The following is a 15,941-nucleotide window of genomic DNA, read 5'->3' as shown; positions in this document are numbered from 1 at the left end:
TGGCCACATTGTCCCCAGCCAGCACATGCATTAGCAAGCGTAGGGCCAAGCCACAGGAAACTCACCAACAGCTTTGAGAGTGTGCACTGACTGGTCCAAAGGGGGTCATCATTATGTAATTTAACAACTCATCGGTACTTTTGCTGATGAAACGGCTTGCCAGTATCGATAACAATGTATTACTTAATTTTATTTCAATTTGTAACATATTTTGCTCTCCATTCTCCACAAAAGGCACACCTGCTCATTGTAAAACACACTCACAATCACAAAAATAAGTACTCACTGACCACACCCATGTCCTTGTTTCGTATGTTTCGGTTTTAAATCTCAGCAGAGGACATTCAAGTCCACATTTTATATGCATCTTATAAACTGCTTGTGGTCAATTAAAGATTTTCCCTATAATAATAACACTGCAACGTCAGATTTCATTTTGGAAGGTTTTAAACCGAAGTACACACTTCCAAATGTAGGAACTTGCATACTTGATGCATTATGTACGCAGTGCTGTTAACACTTTGAGAACATCTCAAGACTTAGCCTTTTTATCAGTTTCGGCTGCTGTGAGCCCGCTGTGCAGTGTGTACCCAGGGCAAGACAGCGCGGGCATTAGTCAGGGCATGCTTGCCTGTCTGATGCACTTCCAAGCGTGATGTTAGTTGAATGCTTTTTCCTAACACGGAAAACATTACCTTCTTCTTGAGGGATTGTTCTGCTTCTTGTATGTGCAGGCTGCTGCTGACAGATGCCTTGCCATACTCCTGCTTTCTGGTAAGTCTGTTCTTCCAATCTTCTTCACCACTCTTCTTCAACAGCGCTAATCTGGGGGGGGGCGGAACAGGCCAACCAAAAGAGGTTCAGCACCAAACTCCTCCTTGTAACAGAAGCATAGTCTGTGTAAGTTAGTCTTTGGCCAAAACAGGACCACAGCTACGTAATTTTAATCTTTTTGAGTTTCATTTATTCTGAAGAAAGTCATGTCTGGAAAATTAACATAAGCATCCCCTTTTCTAAGATGCCCCCTCCCCCAAATTTTAATGTCGATTGCAATGCAAAGCTGAAATCTGACTTGCCAGGTAAAGATGCATCATCATTCCACCAGGGGAATAGCTCTGTTTCTTCCTTGCCCTTGAGCTGAGAACAAGGAGATAAAGGTAAACCATCCCCAGAGAAAAATGTCTCCTAATGACCCCTTCTGGTCACTCCATGAAATAACATTTAATGACTACAGCTGGGGGGAGAGTACTCCTTGGCAGAAAATTTAGCAGAAATGGGTTTAAAAACTTAAAGCTATAAAAAAATGGACAGTCACTTAGTCTCACACCTTTAAAAAAAAAAGGCAAAAGAAGATGTTTAAGATTTTCATTTCTCTATAATCTAAGCCCTGTTCTTTTCCTCCAAATGAACTTGGGTTCTCCAATCTATCTTAATACAGAAACTATTCTCTACAAACCCGATTTTAAAATGATTACTCCAACTTACCTCCTGGGGAAAGCCACATACAAAAAAAGAATCTAATTAATTGAGATTTTTACCTAACCTACTTTGGTTCAACTCTGATGTGACTAGATACCAAGCCGCCTGGATGCCCCAGCCTGTGAAAGGCTGTTTTCGTGAGCTGCTCAGGCTCGCTCTCCTATGATGAATGAAGCAGTCTCAGGCACTGAAGTTGGACAAACACGGGAAAGATAAAAGGAAAAAATAAAAGTGCTCATTAAACTCATTTGAGCTGCTTCTCAAACAATGTAAAGATTGGGGGGGAAAAGGGAATAGAACCCCCTTCCTCTCTGCTGAGCCTGCCCGGCCGGGTCTTTTAAACATCTTAGCGCACGTCCGTAAACAGTATACCGTAGAGCAGCACATCGGCTCTAGCTTGGCCGCGAACTCTGGTCCGGTAGCCTGGCATCCTTTCCTTGTTGGTCATACTGGGAACTGGACTCCATGGTCTCTTAGGTCTCTTCTACTAATTTTCCTGACTCTGCTAATGAAAGTTTTTCTAAGCAAATTAAAAAACCAAACTTTGCAGTCCTTAAACAAGAATCTATTTCCATCTACAAATTTATACATAATCATACCTTAACTTGTCTATTCATTCAGTCAAATAATGGAAAGTAAGCAACAAAGGAAAGAACTCCCCTAAAGGGGCTAGAGCTTCAAACCCTGGACCTATCCCCTTCTCTTCCTTTTCCTTTCCTTCCTTTCCGCTATGTGACAGCAGATAAGACCTCGCATGACCACTCTATAAAACTAATACAGTGCCACCTTATCGTCTGTGATATGGTGATTTATAATAAGAAATATATACTAGGTTTTCATCACTCTTCCTGGCCTAGAACTGCTAAAACCCTTGGAATTTCCTAAGTGATGAGAATGACAGAGGTGTCTTTATATTAATCAGGTGACTTTGGGGAAGCACTTAAGGACAGGGACAGGTTACCAGGAGAACCAACTGTGTGGTATGTGATTAGAGGGGCGAGACTTTCGGTCCCATCCCCTGACTTCTGGAGAGGACAGAGTGGCTGGCGGTTGAATCAATCACCAATGGCCAAGGATCTAATCAACCATGCCTATGTAATGAGGTCTCCATAAATACCCAAAAGGTTGGGGTTCAGAGAGCATGGAAGCTTCAGACCCTTTCTCCATACCTTACTCTATTCATGTCTTCCATATAGCTGTTCCTGTGTTATATCCTTCTATAATAAGCTTGAGATCTAGTAAGCAAAGCATTTGAGTTCTGGAGGATACTCCAGTAAACCAAACCCAAGGAGGGGGTCCTTGGAATCTCCAGTCTATAACTGACAGGGTCAAAAGTCCAGGAGACAACCTGAACCTGCTTCTGGCATCATCTGAAGTGTGTGTGTGTGTGTGTGTGTGTGTGTGTGTGTGTGTGTGTGTGTGTGTTAGGGGACATTCTTACAGTCTGGAGCCCTTAGCCTGTGGGATCTGATGCCATCTCCAAGTCAACAGTGTCAGAATTGAGTTGAATTGTAGGACTCCCAGCTGGTGTCAGGGACATGCTTGGTGGTGGAGGAAAAAAACCCACGTTGGCCATTTGAGTCAGAGTCCTAAGACAGGCCCCATTTGGCTAAAGGTTCCATGTAGTTCTACATTCTACAGTCTGATGTTTGACAGTACTCTGCATGCTACCAGGGCTAGTTCACATACTTGACAACAAATTCTCAGTGCCTTCAGGTGTTTTCATCGGACTACATAATGATTTCTCTTTTCTCTAATTATTCTGAATGAGTCCGTTTTATTCGAATAAGAAAAAATAACCAAATAAAATCAAATAGTGAAAAAATAATTAGTATTTGCATAGAGCTTTCAAAGTATCTATAAATGAGACTTTAAAAAAGTGAGCATGCCAGTACTTTTACACCCAAATGAAGAAGTACTTCCAAAGCACCATCTTGTGAGAAGAGACGTCATCTCCCTGATATTCTCCTTGCAAACTGGTCTTGGAGCCAGCTTCTGTCTCTTACTTCACCTTTGACACAGACCAGGTCCTCACTGGCCAGCTACGTTTTTAACCAGATTTGATCCCAAGTGAGCTGAGGGAATCTAAAAAGTCAAATTCGTCCTCATGAGTTGGGCTTACGGGAAATCCTGTGCTACAGTCTTTGAGGACGTTCTCAAAACAAAGCTCCCGGGTATCCGAAACAATGAAAACATAACCCAAATAACCATATCGTTTCTTTGGTGGCTGCTCTGAGGAACGTAAACCTGACTTAGAAAAAAACGAACTGCGGGGGCGCCTGGGTGGCACAGTCGTTAAGCGTCTGCCTTCGGCTCAGGGCGTGATCCCGGCGTTCTGGGATCGAACCCCACATCAGGCTCCTCCGCTATGAGCCTGCTTCTTCCTCTCCCACTCCCCTGCTTGTGTTCCCTCTCTCGCTGGCTGTCTCTGTCAAATAAATAAATAAAATCTTTAAAAAAAAAAAAAAGAAAGAAAGAAAGAAACGAACTGCGGAATCTACGACTTTATAGTCTACCTCACGCCCCACTGGTCTGGAGGAAACTGGAGATTGTTCCTGATGTGACAGAGGAGGCATGAGTGCACACACAGGCCGAGGATTTCTCTGACCAAAGTCACACTGCGTGTCAGGGCGGCAGGGAGATGCGGTCCCCGGGCAGGGCTCCCCTGCCTCCCAGAGCGAGGCTTGTCTCTCTACATCAGTGTGTTAGCTGACCAGACACACTTGTGCCCGAATGTTTTAGAAACTGCATGGTCTTCTGGCTTCCTTACAATGTTGTTTTTTCCCCCTGGGATGGCCTTCAAAGAATTCCTCCATTCCAAAAACCTCAAATCTTGCTTTTGGACGAGCTGGCAGGGTTGTCATCAGGCACTTCCAGAGACTACAGGGTAAGCAGAATAACACGGAAGAACGGGTGGTTCAGCTTAGCCCACACAGTACTGGGACCCTGCCCTAGCTTCCGGAGTACAAAGGACGGCTAACTGAAAAACAACACACGCCGACACGTAAATGTATTATTCCTGTCCCTTCAGATTTCCTACTTGGTGTTCAACGAGCTGGGGAGGGCAGGAGGCCTTTCCAACACGTACTCTCCTCCTGCGATCCCACGACCCTCCTGAGTGGAGACCGCTGTGCGCTGGTGGGGGCCGAGGAGTGAAACCTCTGCTCCCACACACGACATCAATTCCTGCCTCTGCAATTCAAACAACTGTCAGCGCTTTTAACATCCGCCGAGTCCAAATACAGCTCTTCGCAGGGCTGCGATGTTGAGAGCCTGGGCATCTGCTTAACTGAGGCGGGGAACCCAGGGAGCAGCACTGGGTTAGCCTCTTAACCCCAAGGCCTGGCCCGGGACCACCGTGCTGGGTGCTTCCAAGGCCGCCCGGGGAAGCGTCTGCCTCTCTCGCCAGGGCCCACACTTTAAGCAGGGAACGCTGGCCTGACTCGGCTGTGTTCAGCCTGGTCTAAGAGGCCGGCCTGATTAGAACCGGTTCTGCACGCTCACGGCAGTCAGGGCTGGGTCAAATGTGGGACAGGTGAACCACGTGCCCCTAATCTTAAGTATGTTCTTTTTTTTCCTTCCCCCTTTAAAAACGCCCCTGTGTTTCCGAGAATCACCGGCACCACACCGATTTCAGATAGGACGGACCAGCACTGATGAGTACTCCTATCAGATCTTGGTCTTGGCTCGTTCGCAGGCCCCAGGAGCGAGCTCGTGTGTCTTCTAAATGAGGACACAACAAAGATCAGAGAAGAAAGACTCTGCTAGCCCTAATTCTTACATAATCTGGGGGCCCTCTGGTGGCTGAAATCTTGAGCAAAAGCCTCCAAACCCCATGGGGGAAGCAGGGACACAGGCTCTGGCAGGTGGGGAACAGGCGAGGGGTGGGTGGAGGGGCATGCAGAGGCCAGAGGGGCCAGAGCGGGCCTCTGTGGGGCGGACCGCTACAGGTTGGCGAGGGCCACGGGGCGAGTTTTCCACCATCCTGGGAGCTCAACTAAGCCCTCACACTCCACCAATTTCCCAGTGAGAGGATGGCTCTGTTGTCTTTTTTAGGAACCTTCTGAATACAACAGCATAGATACAGATGCCTTAATAACTGTGGGTAAGATTTCTAATAGCCCAGCATCCTTTCAAAGAGGTTCCAAAGGTCTTACCCCTCAAGAACGCACAATTTATTCGACTTACAATATTTTTCAAAGAAGTACCCAAACAGGGGCGATTTAAACCCGAATCATTTAGGCAGGTACGAAACAGCTGATTTTTACTAATCCAGTGGGGAAAGCCGATGGTAGCCCAAGTGTTGTGCCAGTTATGGTTCAAACTGGACATTCTGGGTGTCAGAAAAGCTGAAGAAAGAAAAGGATTCAGGCACGTTTCCTTGAACCTCCAGCCTACCCTAAAAGAGCAGCATACTGAGGATTTCCTGTAATTTCTTAGGTGTTACCACGTCTAAGTCCCAGGTATCAAGTACAAAACCGGGATAGCATTGCCTCCCTGTAAGGGCTGCCTTCAGCACTAAGTGAGGTAGTCCGTAGAAATCCCAAGGGCGGGAGATGACCCCCGGAGCCCCTCAGAACGGAGGACTCAACATGCCCACCTCCGGAGCAGAAAAGAGGAAGATGCACGAGGCTGAGGAAGCCAGAGCTGCAGCTTTCTAGAAATGATGAAGGAAATCTGCCAAGTCCAGTCTCTACCTCTTATTATGAGTCTGATGTGAAATGTGGAATTGGAAATAAGCCACGCAAAGAACACGTGAGTTGAGAAAATTCATGCAGGAGGAGGGCGAATCTTTCTACAACTGTCGTCTCGCTAACATTTCTGCCTTCTGCTCAGTTTCCTAGTTGGAACACAGGCGAGCTGCTAACAGACCGGTGTGAGCGTGCGGCAGTCCCACCCCAGCTACCAAGGGGAAGTTGGAGACCAGCACTTGGGGTCGGTCCCATTGCCCCCTGTGGGCCTTAGTGGCCCTTGGAACCAAACCCCTCCTTTGGTAAAATGGGGCAGGCAGAAGAAGTTAAAATAAGGTTTGGAAGTTCTATGTTATGGGGCGCCTGGGTGGCTCAGTCGGTTAAGCATCTGTCTTCAGCTCAGGTCATGATCCTGGAGTCCTGGGATTGAGCCCCGTGTTGGGCTCCCTGCTGGGAAGGGAGTCTGCTTCTCCCTCTACCCTGCTCCTTCTCTCTCTCTCTCTCAAATAAATAAATTCTTTTAAAAAATTAAAAAATAAAAGTTCCATATTATATGTCACCTCGCAAAAGAAAAGGGAAAGCCCAGATAATATATGGAGAGCGTTCTTATTTTAAATAGGGCAAGCTCCATTCATTCTTTAGGAACAGAAGGGAGGGATCAGAGCCCCACCTCAGGACAAACGATCACAGATGGACCATAAGATGGGAAGATCACCAGCGATATATTTTCTATTAGCATTACCTATGACGAGCATAGCTGCGAATAAACGATGAGAGACACTTCTCTTAGAAAATACATTGCCAGTGACCTTTCCCCCTTATCTTGATAGTACTTTTATTTGTATTTTGCTGAAAAATCAAAACCGTGAATCTTTACAGTCCGTCTGTGATTTTTAAAAAATATACGTTTAAGAAAGTGCCCCTCATCCTTTTTTAAACATATATTTTAAAAAACTCAATAGCTGAAGTATTCCTTCCTATCATGGTTCTCAACAGACTGGGGTCAGGAGTCTCCTGGAGAGCGTGAGAAGTTCTGTCTCCCACCGGCCAGAGGTGTCTGTGCGCAACAGTCGATTTCAAACCCATGTCCAGGCAGGTCACAGCAACCCTACAGCCACCCCTGAACTCCTCAGACCTCCGTGAGGCCGGGGTTAAGCTGCTGTGCCTTATGGCATCTCATTTTTTTAAAAATGAGAACTTCACAAGTAGAATTAAAAATGCTCTCCGAAAGATACAGATAAACTCAAACTTACTAACAACAGGCAGGTAAATTAAGAGTTACTGCATAGTGGAGAGGCACAAAACTTCTTCCTCAGAAGTCTGAAGTCCTAACAGACAGATTATACCCCAAGATGGGGAATCTCCTTTACGAGCCTGTGAAAGAAGGGGGCATATTGGTATTTTTCACTGGAATTTCACCCCAGGAATATTTTCTGATGTATAAAACACCTGAACTTATGTGTAAGTGATATTTGTCATTAATTCCCTTAAATGATGTCTCTTCTTTCTCATCCAAGCAATTATCAGGAGTGGGATCTCTGGAATCAAACTCTCTCTGGGCCAGGTTTCGGTGGAGAAAGAACTCATGCCAGCACAGGCCAGACAGCTTCTCTGATTCAAGACCTCACTCTCATTCAGCTGATGGGGTAACATCAGCCCCTTCATCTAAGCCCCGGCCCGGCAGTCTCATCTACCGTGAATTTTGAACAAGTGAAGACAAAAGTAAGTAAGATTTAGCAATCTTATTAATTTGTCGGTTGAGAAAGGCTCCACCTATCTAACCTTTTATGAATCATGCTCAAAAAACTTGGCTTGAAAAACAGAATGAAGAATTTTGATTGTGGTTTGATATATAGTCTTAGGCAGTGCAAAATGTATCCAGAAAAATCAGAGTGGCCGCTGCCTGGCAGAGCAAGGGAGCTTCCGAGTGGCGAGAGGTGCTAAGGAAGGGTCCAGGTGGGCAGACTGGATGGTGGACATGGCTGTGCTGGTTACCCTGGAAAAGTACAGAGATTTTTCTGCAGCCAGTCTTTTTATCGCTATGACATCTTTCGCTGCTTAATTCCACAGGGACTGAAGGTTAACAAGGAAAATACAACCTGAAATATTTAGCTCCGTTTCCTTGTATCTGTCCCACTTAAACATACCCTTTTAATCCTCCATTAGTTTTTTGAATGAAATGAGGTTACACTGTTACTCGATACTCCAATGTCATCTTTCATAGCTATTATCGGATATAAAATGTCTAAACCCAGTTCAGAAGAATCCTCCGTTTCGTTTTCTCTGGATGAACAACACTTAGATTCTAATCCCAAAGATATCTGTCCCAAATATGGATTTATCTTCCTTCCGTCTACATATACTTTACAAACAGTCACAAGGCCATGCGTGCATTCAATTTGAAGCCATGTGTCTGACGGGGAAAGAGCCAAGATCTCTGCTCCCATCACGAGACAGTCAAAGAATTTCATTGGAAAAAAAGAAAACGGAACCCCAAACAAATGAAGCAAGCGCTAGTCTGCATTTGAGTCAGAAACTGGCACTCGTCCAGCGTCACCACCCCCTATGTGTCTGGGCTCACGATGTCATCTCTGCCCATGACTCGGGGCTTTTTCTACCAGCAACTTGTAAGCTCCATCCCCAACAGAATTCCTTTGCAATCACTCAATCATGTTACCTTTCTTTAATGGACATGGTTTTGCTGGCTGAATCAAGGATGCCCTCCACCGCAGGCACTTTGATCTCTCCGGCAGCGAACATGGCACATGGATTCCTGGAGTACTTCTCCTGCCCTGGTTCTGCAGGCTCTTGCTGCCTCCAGGACACGGGGGCTGCGGTCTGGGCCACAGTCTTCCCGGTAGCGGTACCCGTCTGCTCAGAAGTGGGCTCCCCGAACTCTGCCGCTGGGAAGGAGAGGAGCCACGTCAGCACTCCCTCCTCCGGGCAGACATTCCTCCAGCTATTCACCCCCAGCGGCCGGGCATGCGGAGTGCAATCCGGGGGCGCAGGGGGGTTACCCAATCTACACGGATTCATGCAAATCTGTAGCACGCTATCCTCTGTGAGGAAAGCAATCTGCCCGGGAGCTTACTGCACACAGCAGATAGTTTTGTGACAACTCGTCTTTTCCTACGTGCAAGACACAGGAAGAGAGCTTTACACACTACAGAGCATTTCTCCTCCTCCCAAACAATCCTTTTTACATTTCAAATGGCCACAATCACACGCTGAAACCACCACGGTCACTTACACGCCGTCATTTTCTGTCAATGCAGAAAATGCACGAGAGCTCCAAGCACAGTTTACTCATCGGCATACCAGGACCATGGAAGGAGTCTGGAACTCCACAGCCCTGGGTTCGAGTCCTCATGCCCTGTGCTTACCCAGCCCTGTGGGGTCACCAGCTCATAAGAGGGGCCAACAGGGCTGGCAGGTCACAAGACTCTTATGTGAATTAATGTGCCCAAAGTCATCAAGAATCCTCGTCAGGATGTATGAGAGAGCTCCAAGTATTTCTACTGTTGAAAAATTGATTAACCCTCTGAACAGATCAGATTCAAGGGGAAAAGTAGGATTCACTCGTGATTTGTAACCGATATGAGTTATAAACTGTCCTCCTACTTTAATTGAAAATAATCGCAGACACAGACAACCAATCAAGCAGACACCAGAAATCCAGGTGGTTTCTAAAACTTTCGAAGCAGTAACCTACCTCTTAGCGAAAACTTCCTCCTTGGGACACTCTCCATGTCAACCTTCTCTTCGAAGGGCTGCCTGTCCTTCAAGTCCGGGCTCCCCTGTGTGATGCTTTTTCCCATGGAGAATTCCTTCAGTTCATCCCCAAGGTGGGCGATGGGAGGATGAGCTAGTTCCAGGCTGCCCTTTCTTGGAACAGCGTATTTGGGTCCCTTATGGCTGTCTCCTTCCCGGACTCTGTTAAAGGTGGGGCAGGATGGCTCTGCTTCCTCAAAGGACCCATACTTTTTACTACCATCACCACCTGCCAAGACTCTCTTGCTTTCTGTCTCTCCAAACTCTCTCAACATTCCTCTGCTTGCACTACTCTCTGCTGAAGGCTGCCAGGCTTGGGACTTCAGAATGCTTCTAACCGGAGAATCTGAATTTTCTATCGAAGAAGGAAACTTATAGTCGGTGGCACTCATGTCGTCCACAGACGGCTTTGTCCGAAGATCCCCTGCGTACATCGGTGTGACCGTAGATGCCATGGTGGACACAGATGTGTTAACAGTAGGTGAGAAAGGAATGAGCTTTCCACTTTGCACCTGGGAGGACACAGTTGAAGTGCAAAAAGCTGATTCAAAAATACTATCTACATGAATCCCGGGTTACGGATTGACATAGAATGAACTAGTATATTCGGTGCAGTTTCACTGCACTTCGCAGCAGGAAGACGTATTTTATATAATGCATCTCATCAATCAAAATCAACTGGGTGAAAAGCAGATTGTGCATCCCACATTACTCTCCATAAGGGACTCATTCCAGATGATCTCAGCAAGCAAATTACGAAAGCAAGAAAAGAAAAAGGTACTTGGCATGACTATCTTTCTTAGGAAAGAAGTTATTACCAAATTCCCGACAGGTAACACAGTTTATCACCTTAATTCTATCTAGAAGCCCACACTGTGGTCCTGTATTTTAAGAACATACCCACCCGCAGACCGGGATTAGATCACAGCGTACCCACCTGTTCCACCTCTCCAAGCGTGACCGGCTGAGTTTGATAGCGAGCATTTGTTCTCCTCTGTCTCATGTCTATTCTGTTTCGGGTAGAAATAGCTTTTGAGACTGGCTGGGACAATTTGTTAAACAAGGCCAACTTCTCTGCTAAGCTTAGAGTGGAGGAGTCAGGTTCACCTTGTTCGGCAGAATCTTTGCCCTCATTTGCCTGGTCTCTGGCTAAAGTTTTGTGGTGAGCAGATGCCTGCAATCTGAAAGGGATACAAAATCGGTGACACAGAGAAACACAAACAAAAGCCCACTGCTGCATTTTGAGTATTGGCTCTCTTCCACGCGTCACTTAATTTTGAAAAGGACTGATTTCTCCCTACAGAAATGTTAAGACAGGTGTAGGCACCGTTCAGCTATTAACAAGCCTGTGACTAGCAGAGGAGGCTGGGGACACTGGCATTACCAATTTCAGCGAGAGCAGAACTTTATCTCTGAATTATTTCTAAAAAGTGAATTTCCTCTTTAAGGAACTGAAGTCAGCTTGGCTATGCCTTATCTTACAGAGACAGTGTATCCGTGGTATCAACAACAAATAAGGCTAAAAGGGAATCCCAAGGCATTACCTATGGCATGTCTAGACATTATCTAAATATGTGGTTTAGGGGCATCTGGGTGGCTCAGGCAGTTGAGCATCTGACTCTTGGTTTTGGCTCAGGTCATGATCTCAGGGAGGTGAGATCGAGCCCCGCGTCAGGATCTGCCCTCAGCAGAATCTCTGCTTGAGATTCTTTTTCTCCGTCCCCCTCTGCCTCCATCACCCACCCCCCTCACTCTCTGTCTCTCCTTCTCAAATAAATAAATAAATCTTTTAAAAAATAAACATGCAGTTCAGAGGTATTCTTTTCATTTTATAGAACTAGGAAATAATAGAGTCATTCTGTCAACAACGTATCTGTAACAAGGAGTTTCAATTTGCAACAGTTGCTAAACACAAATGGATCGATTTTAAAGATTCCTTCCCTCCTTCAGAGCAGCATTCCCTCATAGCTTTCTACCAGTTTTCTAAAAGGTCCTTGGATCTGTACCTCCCAGGAACTTGAAAAGTGAAGGACACTTCAGGTGCTGCTAAATCCCTCCAACTTCCGGGTGGAGGAGAAGGCCCCCGGTTACCAGGTCACAGTGGATTTTGGAAGGTTTATGACAACGTAGGTTGAGGCCACTGGCAAATCCAGTTCTCAAACCCAGCGGATAGTATATTCTGTCTTAACTCTAATCAATCACCAGTTCACAAGTTTCCCCAGAGTAAAGAGCAGTGTCGGCGTTCCAGGGCATCGCGAGGATGGCCACAAAGGCAACCTGAGTCTTACGTGTTTCCGAGGTGTAGCTCACAGCAAGGAAAGCAATGCCCACCTACTTCCCCGGACAGACCCCTGCTTCTGGGTGGGGCCAGATCTATTTCTGCACTGCCCTTTGATTTCTTTTAACCTTACTTTTGGCCCATGTGTTTTGGCCCCTCACAGTAAAACAGGGGATACCTACATGCCATAAGGACATACTTTCAAAACAACGCGATTCAAAGCTGAGTAGTAAAACATCAAAGTTCAGACACCATAAATGATTATTGTCTCAATCCCAAAAAGTCATGGCCTTGTCTCTCTATATGTTAGAAACAGACAGGGTTGTTTCTAGTGTGTATTAATGACTACAAGTGCTTACGAAAACCAGGGTGTTAAACTGGAATTTCAACATTCATGTCAATTCCTCAGTTTCCTATTAAACTTTATTAAGTGCTAGTAATTTAGATGGAGGATGAAATTTCTTAGGGATGACCATGATTATGAAAAACAGAAACAAAACAAATGGATGAGTGAGTTAGTGTGATCCTAGTTCCAATACATGATGTAAGCAGGGAGATGAAAGGTTTCGTCATGCAGGCCCGCGCGAAGTTAGCAGTGTCTCACGCTACGACAAAACAAAATGGCACCCATCCCAACAGCAACTAGTTGCACTGACTCATTTCTGAAACACATGAAAGGCATTCAGGACTATGAGATGCATCTGCTGTCTAGGACCTTTGCCCTGAGGGCCGCATGCAGCTACTTCTGTCCAGTACCTGGCCGGCTGCACAGTGCTCTTAGCTACACTGGGGCTAGGAAGTCTTGCCATTACAGGCTGGGAGGCCACAGAGCACGAAGCAGGGATAGGTTCACTTTAAAGGCAATTGCCAAAGAAGGAACATTCATGAGGAGAGAGAAGAAAAGAAGCATTAAAGGAAAACGTAGTTTTTAATTCAGAAACATTAAATAAATACTTTAACAAAATTATTTACCAAGTATTCTGGGGGAAATTACAAAAGAACTCGAAAAGCAATTACAAACTTCGGAAATAAGAGACAGACGCGATGCAAAGTATAAACGGACTAGGACTAGGTTTTTAAAGCTTGGAAAGGATTTACCCCAACTTCAGCAAATCAGTAGATTAGGCTGTTTTAGAATGTTGTTCTCAATCGATTTTGCAAGAAATCAGTATCCTCCTATAACCTACATGCACATCAAAGTAGCTTCAGGGAGCCTCAGGAGGCGATCACTTTTGTTTATGTTTACTGTTTGCTCCCATGAGTAGTTGCTTCTTGGTAGAAAACAGCCCCTCAAACATTAAAAAACCAGAAGAGCTGATTTGCTCAGAGTTCCTAAGGAACAGAAGTGTTCCTCCACGAATGCACCGTGGAGCTGAGGAACAGCTGGGTAAGGGAGTGAAGCAGCTGCTCTAAGGGCGGGCCTGCAGGTGTGGGCTGTGACACAGACTTCTCCGGGGACGGCCGCGCCCTGAATGAGACACGTGCCCTCTTCAGGACGACTGTGTGTGCGTCCAGGGGAAGCACGAAAACCATTTTTAAAAACCCAATAGAAGTTTTCACTTGATTGAAGCAATTATCTCTGAATGAATTACTTTGGAAAATTCATTCTGAACATATTGGAATGGACCACTCAAGTATTGGAAAGTCATCAATCTTCCAAGGAATTGTTTAAGTTTTTTGGTGATTACTTAAAAACAAATTTAGAGAAAACCCTCAAACCCCTTATCTTTTTGAGATATCTGCTGAAATATTTATGGATGAAATGATATCTGGGGTTTGCCCGAAATGTTGCAGGAGGACAGGGGAAGTGGATGGACTGTTGCAAGAGCAAGACCGGCAGGGCTGCTGGCCGTTGAAACTGGGTGGTCAGTACACGGGGGCTCATTATAGTACGCTCATGGTTTCAATTTTCCATTGTAAAAAAAATTCAGAAAGGCACAGAGCAAAAAAATTAAAATTCCTCTTGAGGTTTCTCTAGGAGATATGACAGGCAACACACCCCGTCACAAAGTTCAGAGAGACCAGAGTAAGGAAAATCCCAAAGTACCAATGTCTCTGTGGCATCTAACCAAACCCTCTCCCGATCGCTTCATTTTTACTCAAAAAGTCTTTAAATCTTTTTCTTTCTTTTTTTTTTCTTTCAAGATGACATTTCAGCCAAGGCCAAGAGGTCACGAGGGGGGGGACTTACGTGGCTGCAATGGCCACTTCCTCGGTGGTAACGGGCTGGGTGTGGGATCTGTCCTGGAGCCGCCTCAGCCTTTGCTCCACAGCCGCGTTTCTGGAGCGTTGCTTTGGAACGTTTTTCTCATCAAATGATTTTTCCATTTCCTAAGATCAGAAACAATGCGGAATCCTTATACGTTTGAGGAAAGGGCACTGGGGCCACAGTGTCTCTGCTTTGTCCCCCCACAGGGCCCCCGGGAGGGACCCCCTGCGAGGCACGCGTCCTTCCCAGAAGCGTGCATCTGTGCGGGGTTGGCGGGGCGTCACGCCAGCCAGGGGCTCAGACAGAAGCACAGGGGCCAGGGCGAGGAGGCCTGCAGGGGCCCCGTGCAGGGAGCAGGGGGACGGTTTTGCCTCAAGCACTTCACCACACCTTACCCTGAAAAGCAGCCTCTTGGCAGCGACGCTCAGCTTGGCTCGTTCGTCTACGTTTTCTTCATCTGTAAAAGGCCACAAAATAAAAACTGAACATCATTAGGAAAATATAGGTGAAGTCTCCGAAAAGTTTCCCAAGGCTGACCTGGAAATCCTTTGAATCTAAGAATGGATGTACCAAAAATTACAATTGGCAATATATTCCCCCTGGAGGGGTCCCATTCTTCTGCTCAGTGAGAAGGTGCTAATTTCCATTGCAATTAACCAGACAAAACTCTGGACAGGAATTTTCTATGACAATGCTTGAACAATTGAGGTTTAAGAACAGATTTTATGAAAGGAATTTCTCTTCTTTATTGTTACAAAGTAATAACAAGAAATTAACAACAAAAAGCTGCTGCTTTAGCAAATCGGTTGTTTTACTATTATTCTTTCCACAGTTCTAACTCTCTCAAAAATAAGGAAAAGCTCACCCGAGAATCTCAACTAGGTTTTATTAGATTCACAGAAAGGAAACCCGCAGAAAAGAAATAGGTAGGCTCCATAATCTCATCCTCTAAAAAACCAAAATCTTACGGAAACCTAATGTGGGTGAGGTGATAGAAAAGTGGCAAAAAGAAAACAGATACTTGCCCTCAGCAGTTGGCATTTCTGAATGCGAAGCAGACCTAGGAAAGACATTAGGCAAATAATAATAACAAAAAATTAGCCGGTGGGAATAGAAGATGCAAATAAATCATCAGATTAAAAGTAAAAGTAAAAACAAAAGTAAAATTTCAATTGCACTCTTTTAAAGACTATCATCCTGCTAGCAATTCCCATTGTGAATACACAGGTACAAGTGTTAATGGACACGGCAGAGTGCGTGTGCACAGAACCCAGCCAGGGGCACACGTCGTGGAGACAAACCAGAACCGAGTGGGACTTAAATCAAACACGACCGGTCACTTTGTGGACAAACATCATCATCTCTCTGCATAAGCATATGATCGTGTAAAATTCAGATATGACACGGAGACAGACATTTATAAGATGAATATAAAACCCCTACTTCTTTGCACTGGAAAATCTGGTGAATACTCACTGTGGATTCTAATTTAACGAGGGCACAAGAAATGAAA

The 15,941-nt window shown here is 45.5% G+C and overlaps 1 protein-coding gene across 14 annotated transcripts in view; it reads right to left on the bottom strand.

Moving 5' to 3' along the window:
• Positions 1–15,941, bottom strand: part of SVIL (supervillin) — a 231,567-nt gene that overhangs the window by 46,669 nt on the left and 168,957 nt on the right. For 9 of the 14 annotated variants that reach the window (XM_034643768.1, XM_034643767.1, XM_034643766.1 and 6 more), the window contains 8 exons: positions 15,454–15,488; positions 14,824–14,885; positions 14,411–14,550; positions 12,976–13,071; positions 10,879–11,122; positions 9,883–10,453; positions 8,848–9,073; positions 696–825 (listed from right to left, as the gene is read on the bottom strand). In XM_034643768.1, coding sequence (XP_034499659.1) covers positions 696–825; positions 8,848–9,073; positions 9,883–10,453; positions 10,879–11,122; positions 12,976–13,071; positions 14,411–14,550; positions 14,824–14,885; positions 15,454–15,488 — 1,504 coding nt within the window. The remainder of the gene's footprint in view (positions 1–695; positions 826–8,847; positions 9,074–9,882; positions 10,454–10,878; positions 11,123–12,975; positions 13,072–14,410; positions 14,551–14,823; positions 14,886–15,453; positions 15,489–15,941) is intronic. The other 5 variants (XM_019800105.2, XM_019800106.2, XM_019800108.2 and 2 more) reach the window with 1 other exon arrangement.

Source organism: Ailuropoda melanoleuca, chromosome 15, assembly GCF_002007445.2.
Source record: "Ailuropoda melanoleuca isolate Jingjing chromosome 15, ASM200744v2, whole genome shotgun sequence".
In the NCBI taxonomy this organism is placed as follows: domain Eukaryota; kingdom Metazoa; phylum Chordata; class Mammalia; order Carnivora; family Ursidae; genus Ailuropoda; species Ailuropoda melanoleuca.
Note: the sequence above shows the minus strand (reverse complement) of the source record. Positions and strands in the feature narration are given on the sequence as shown.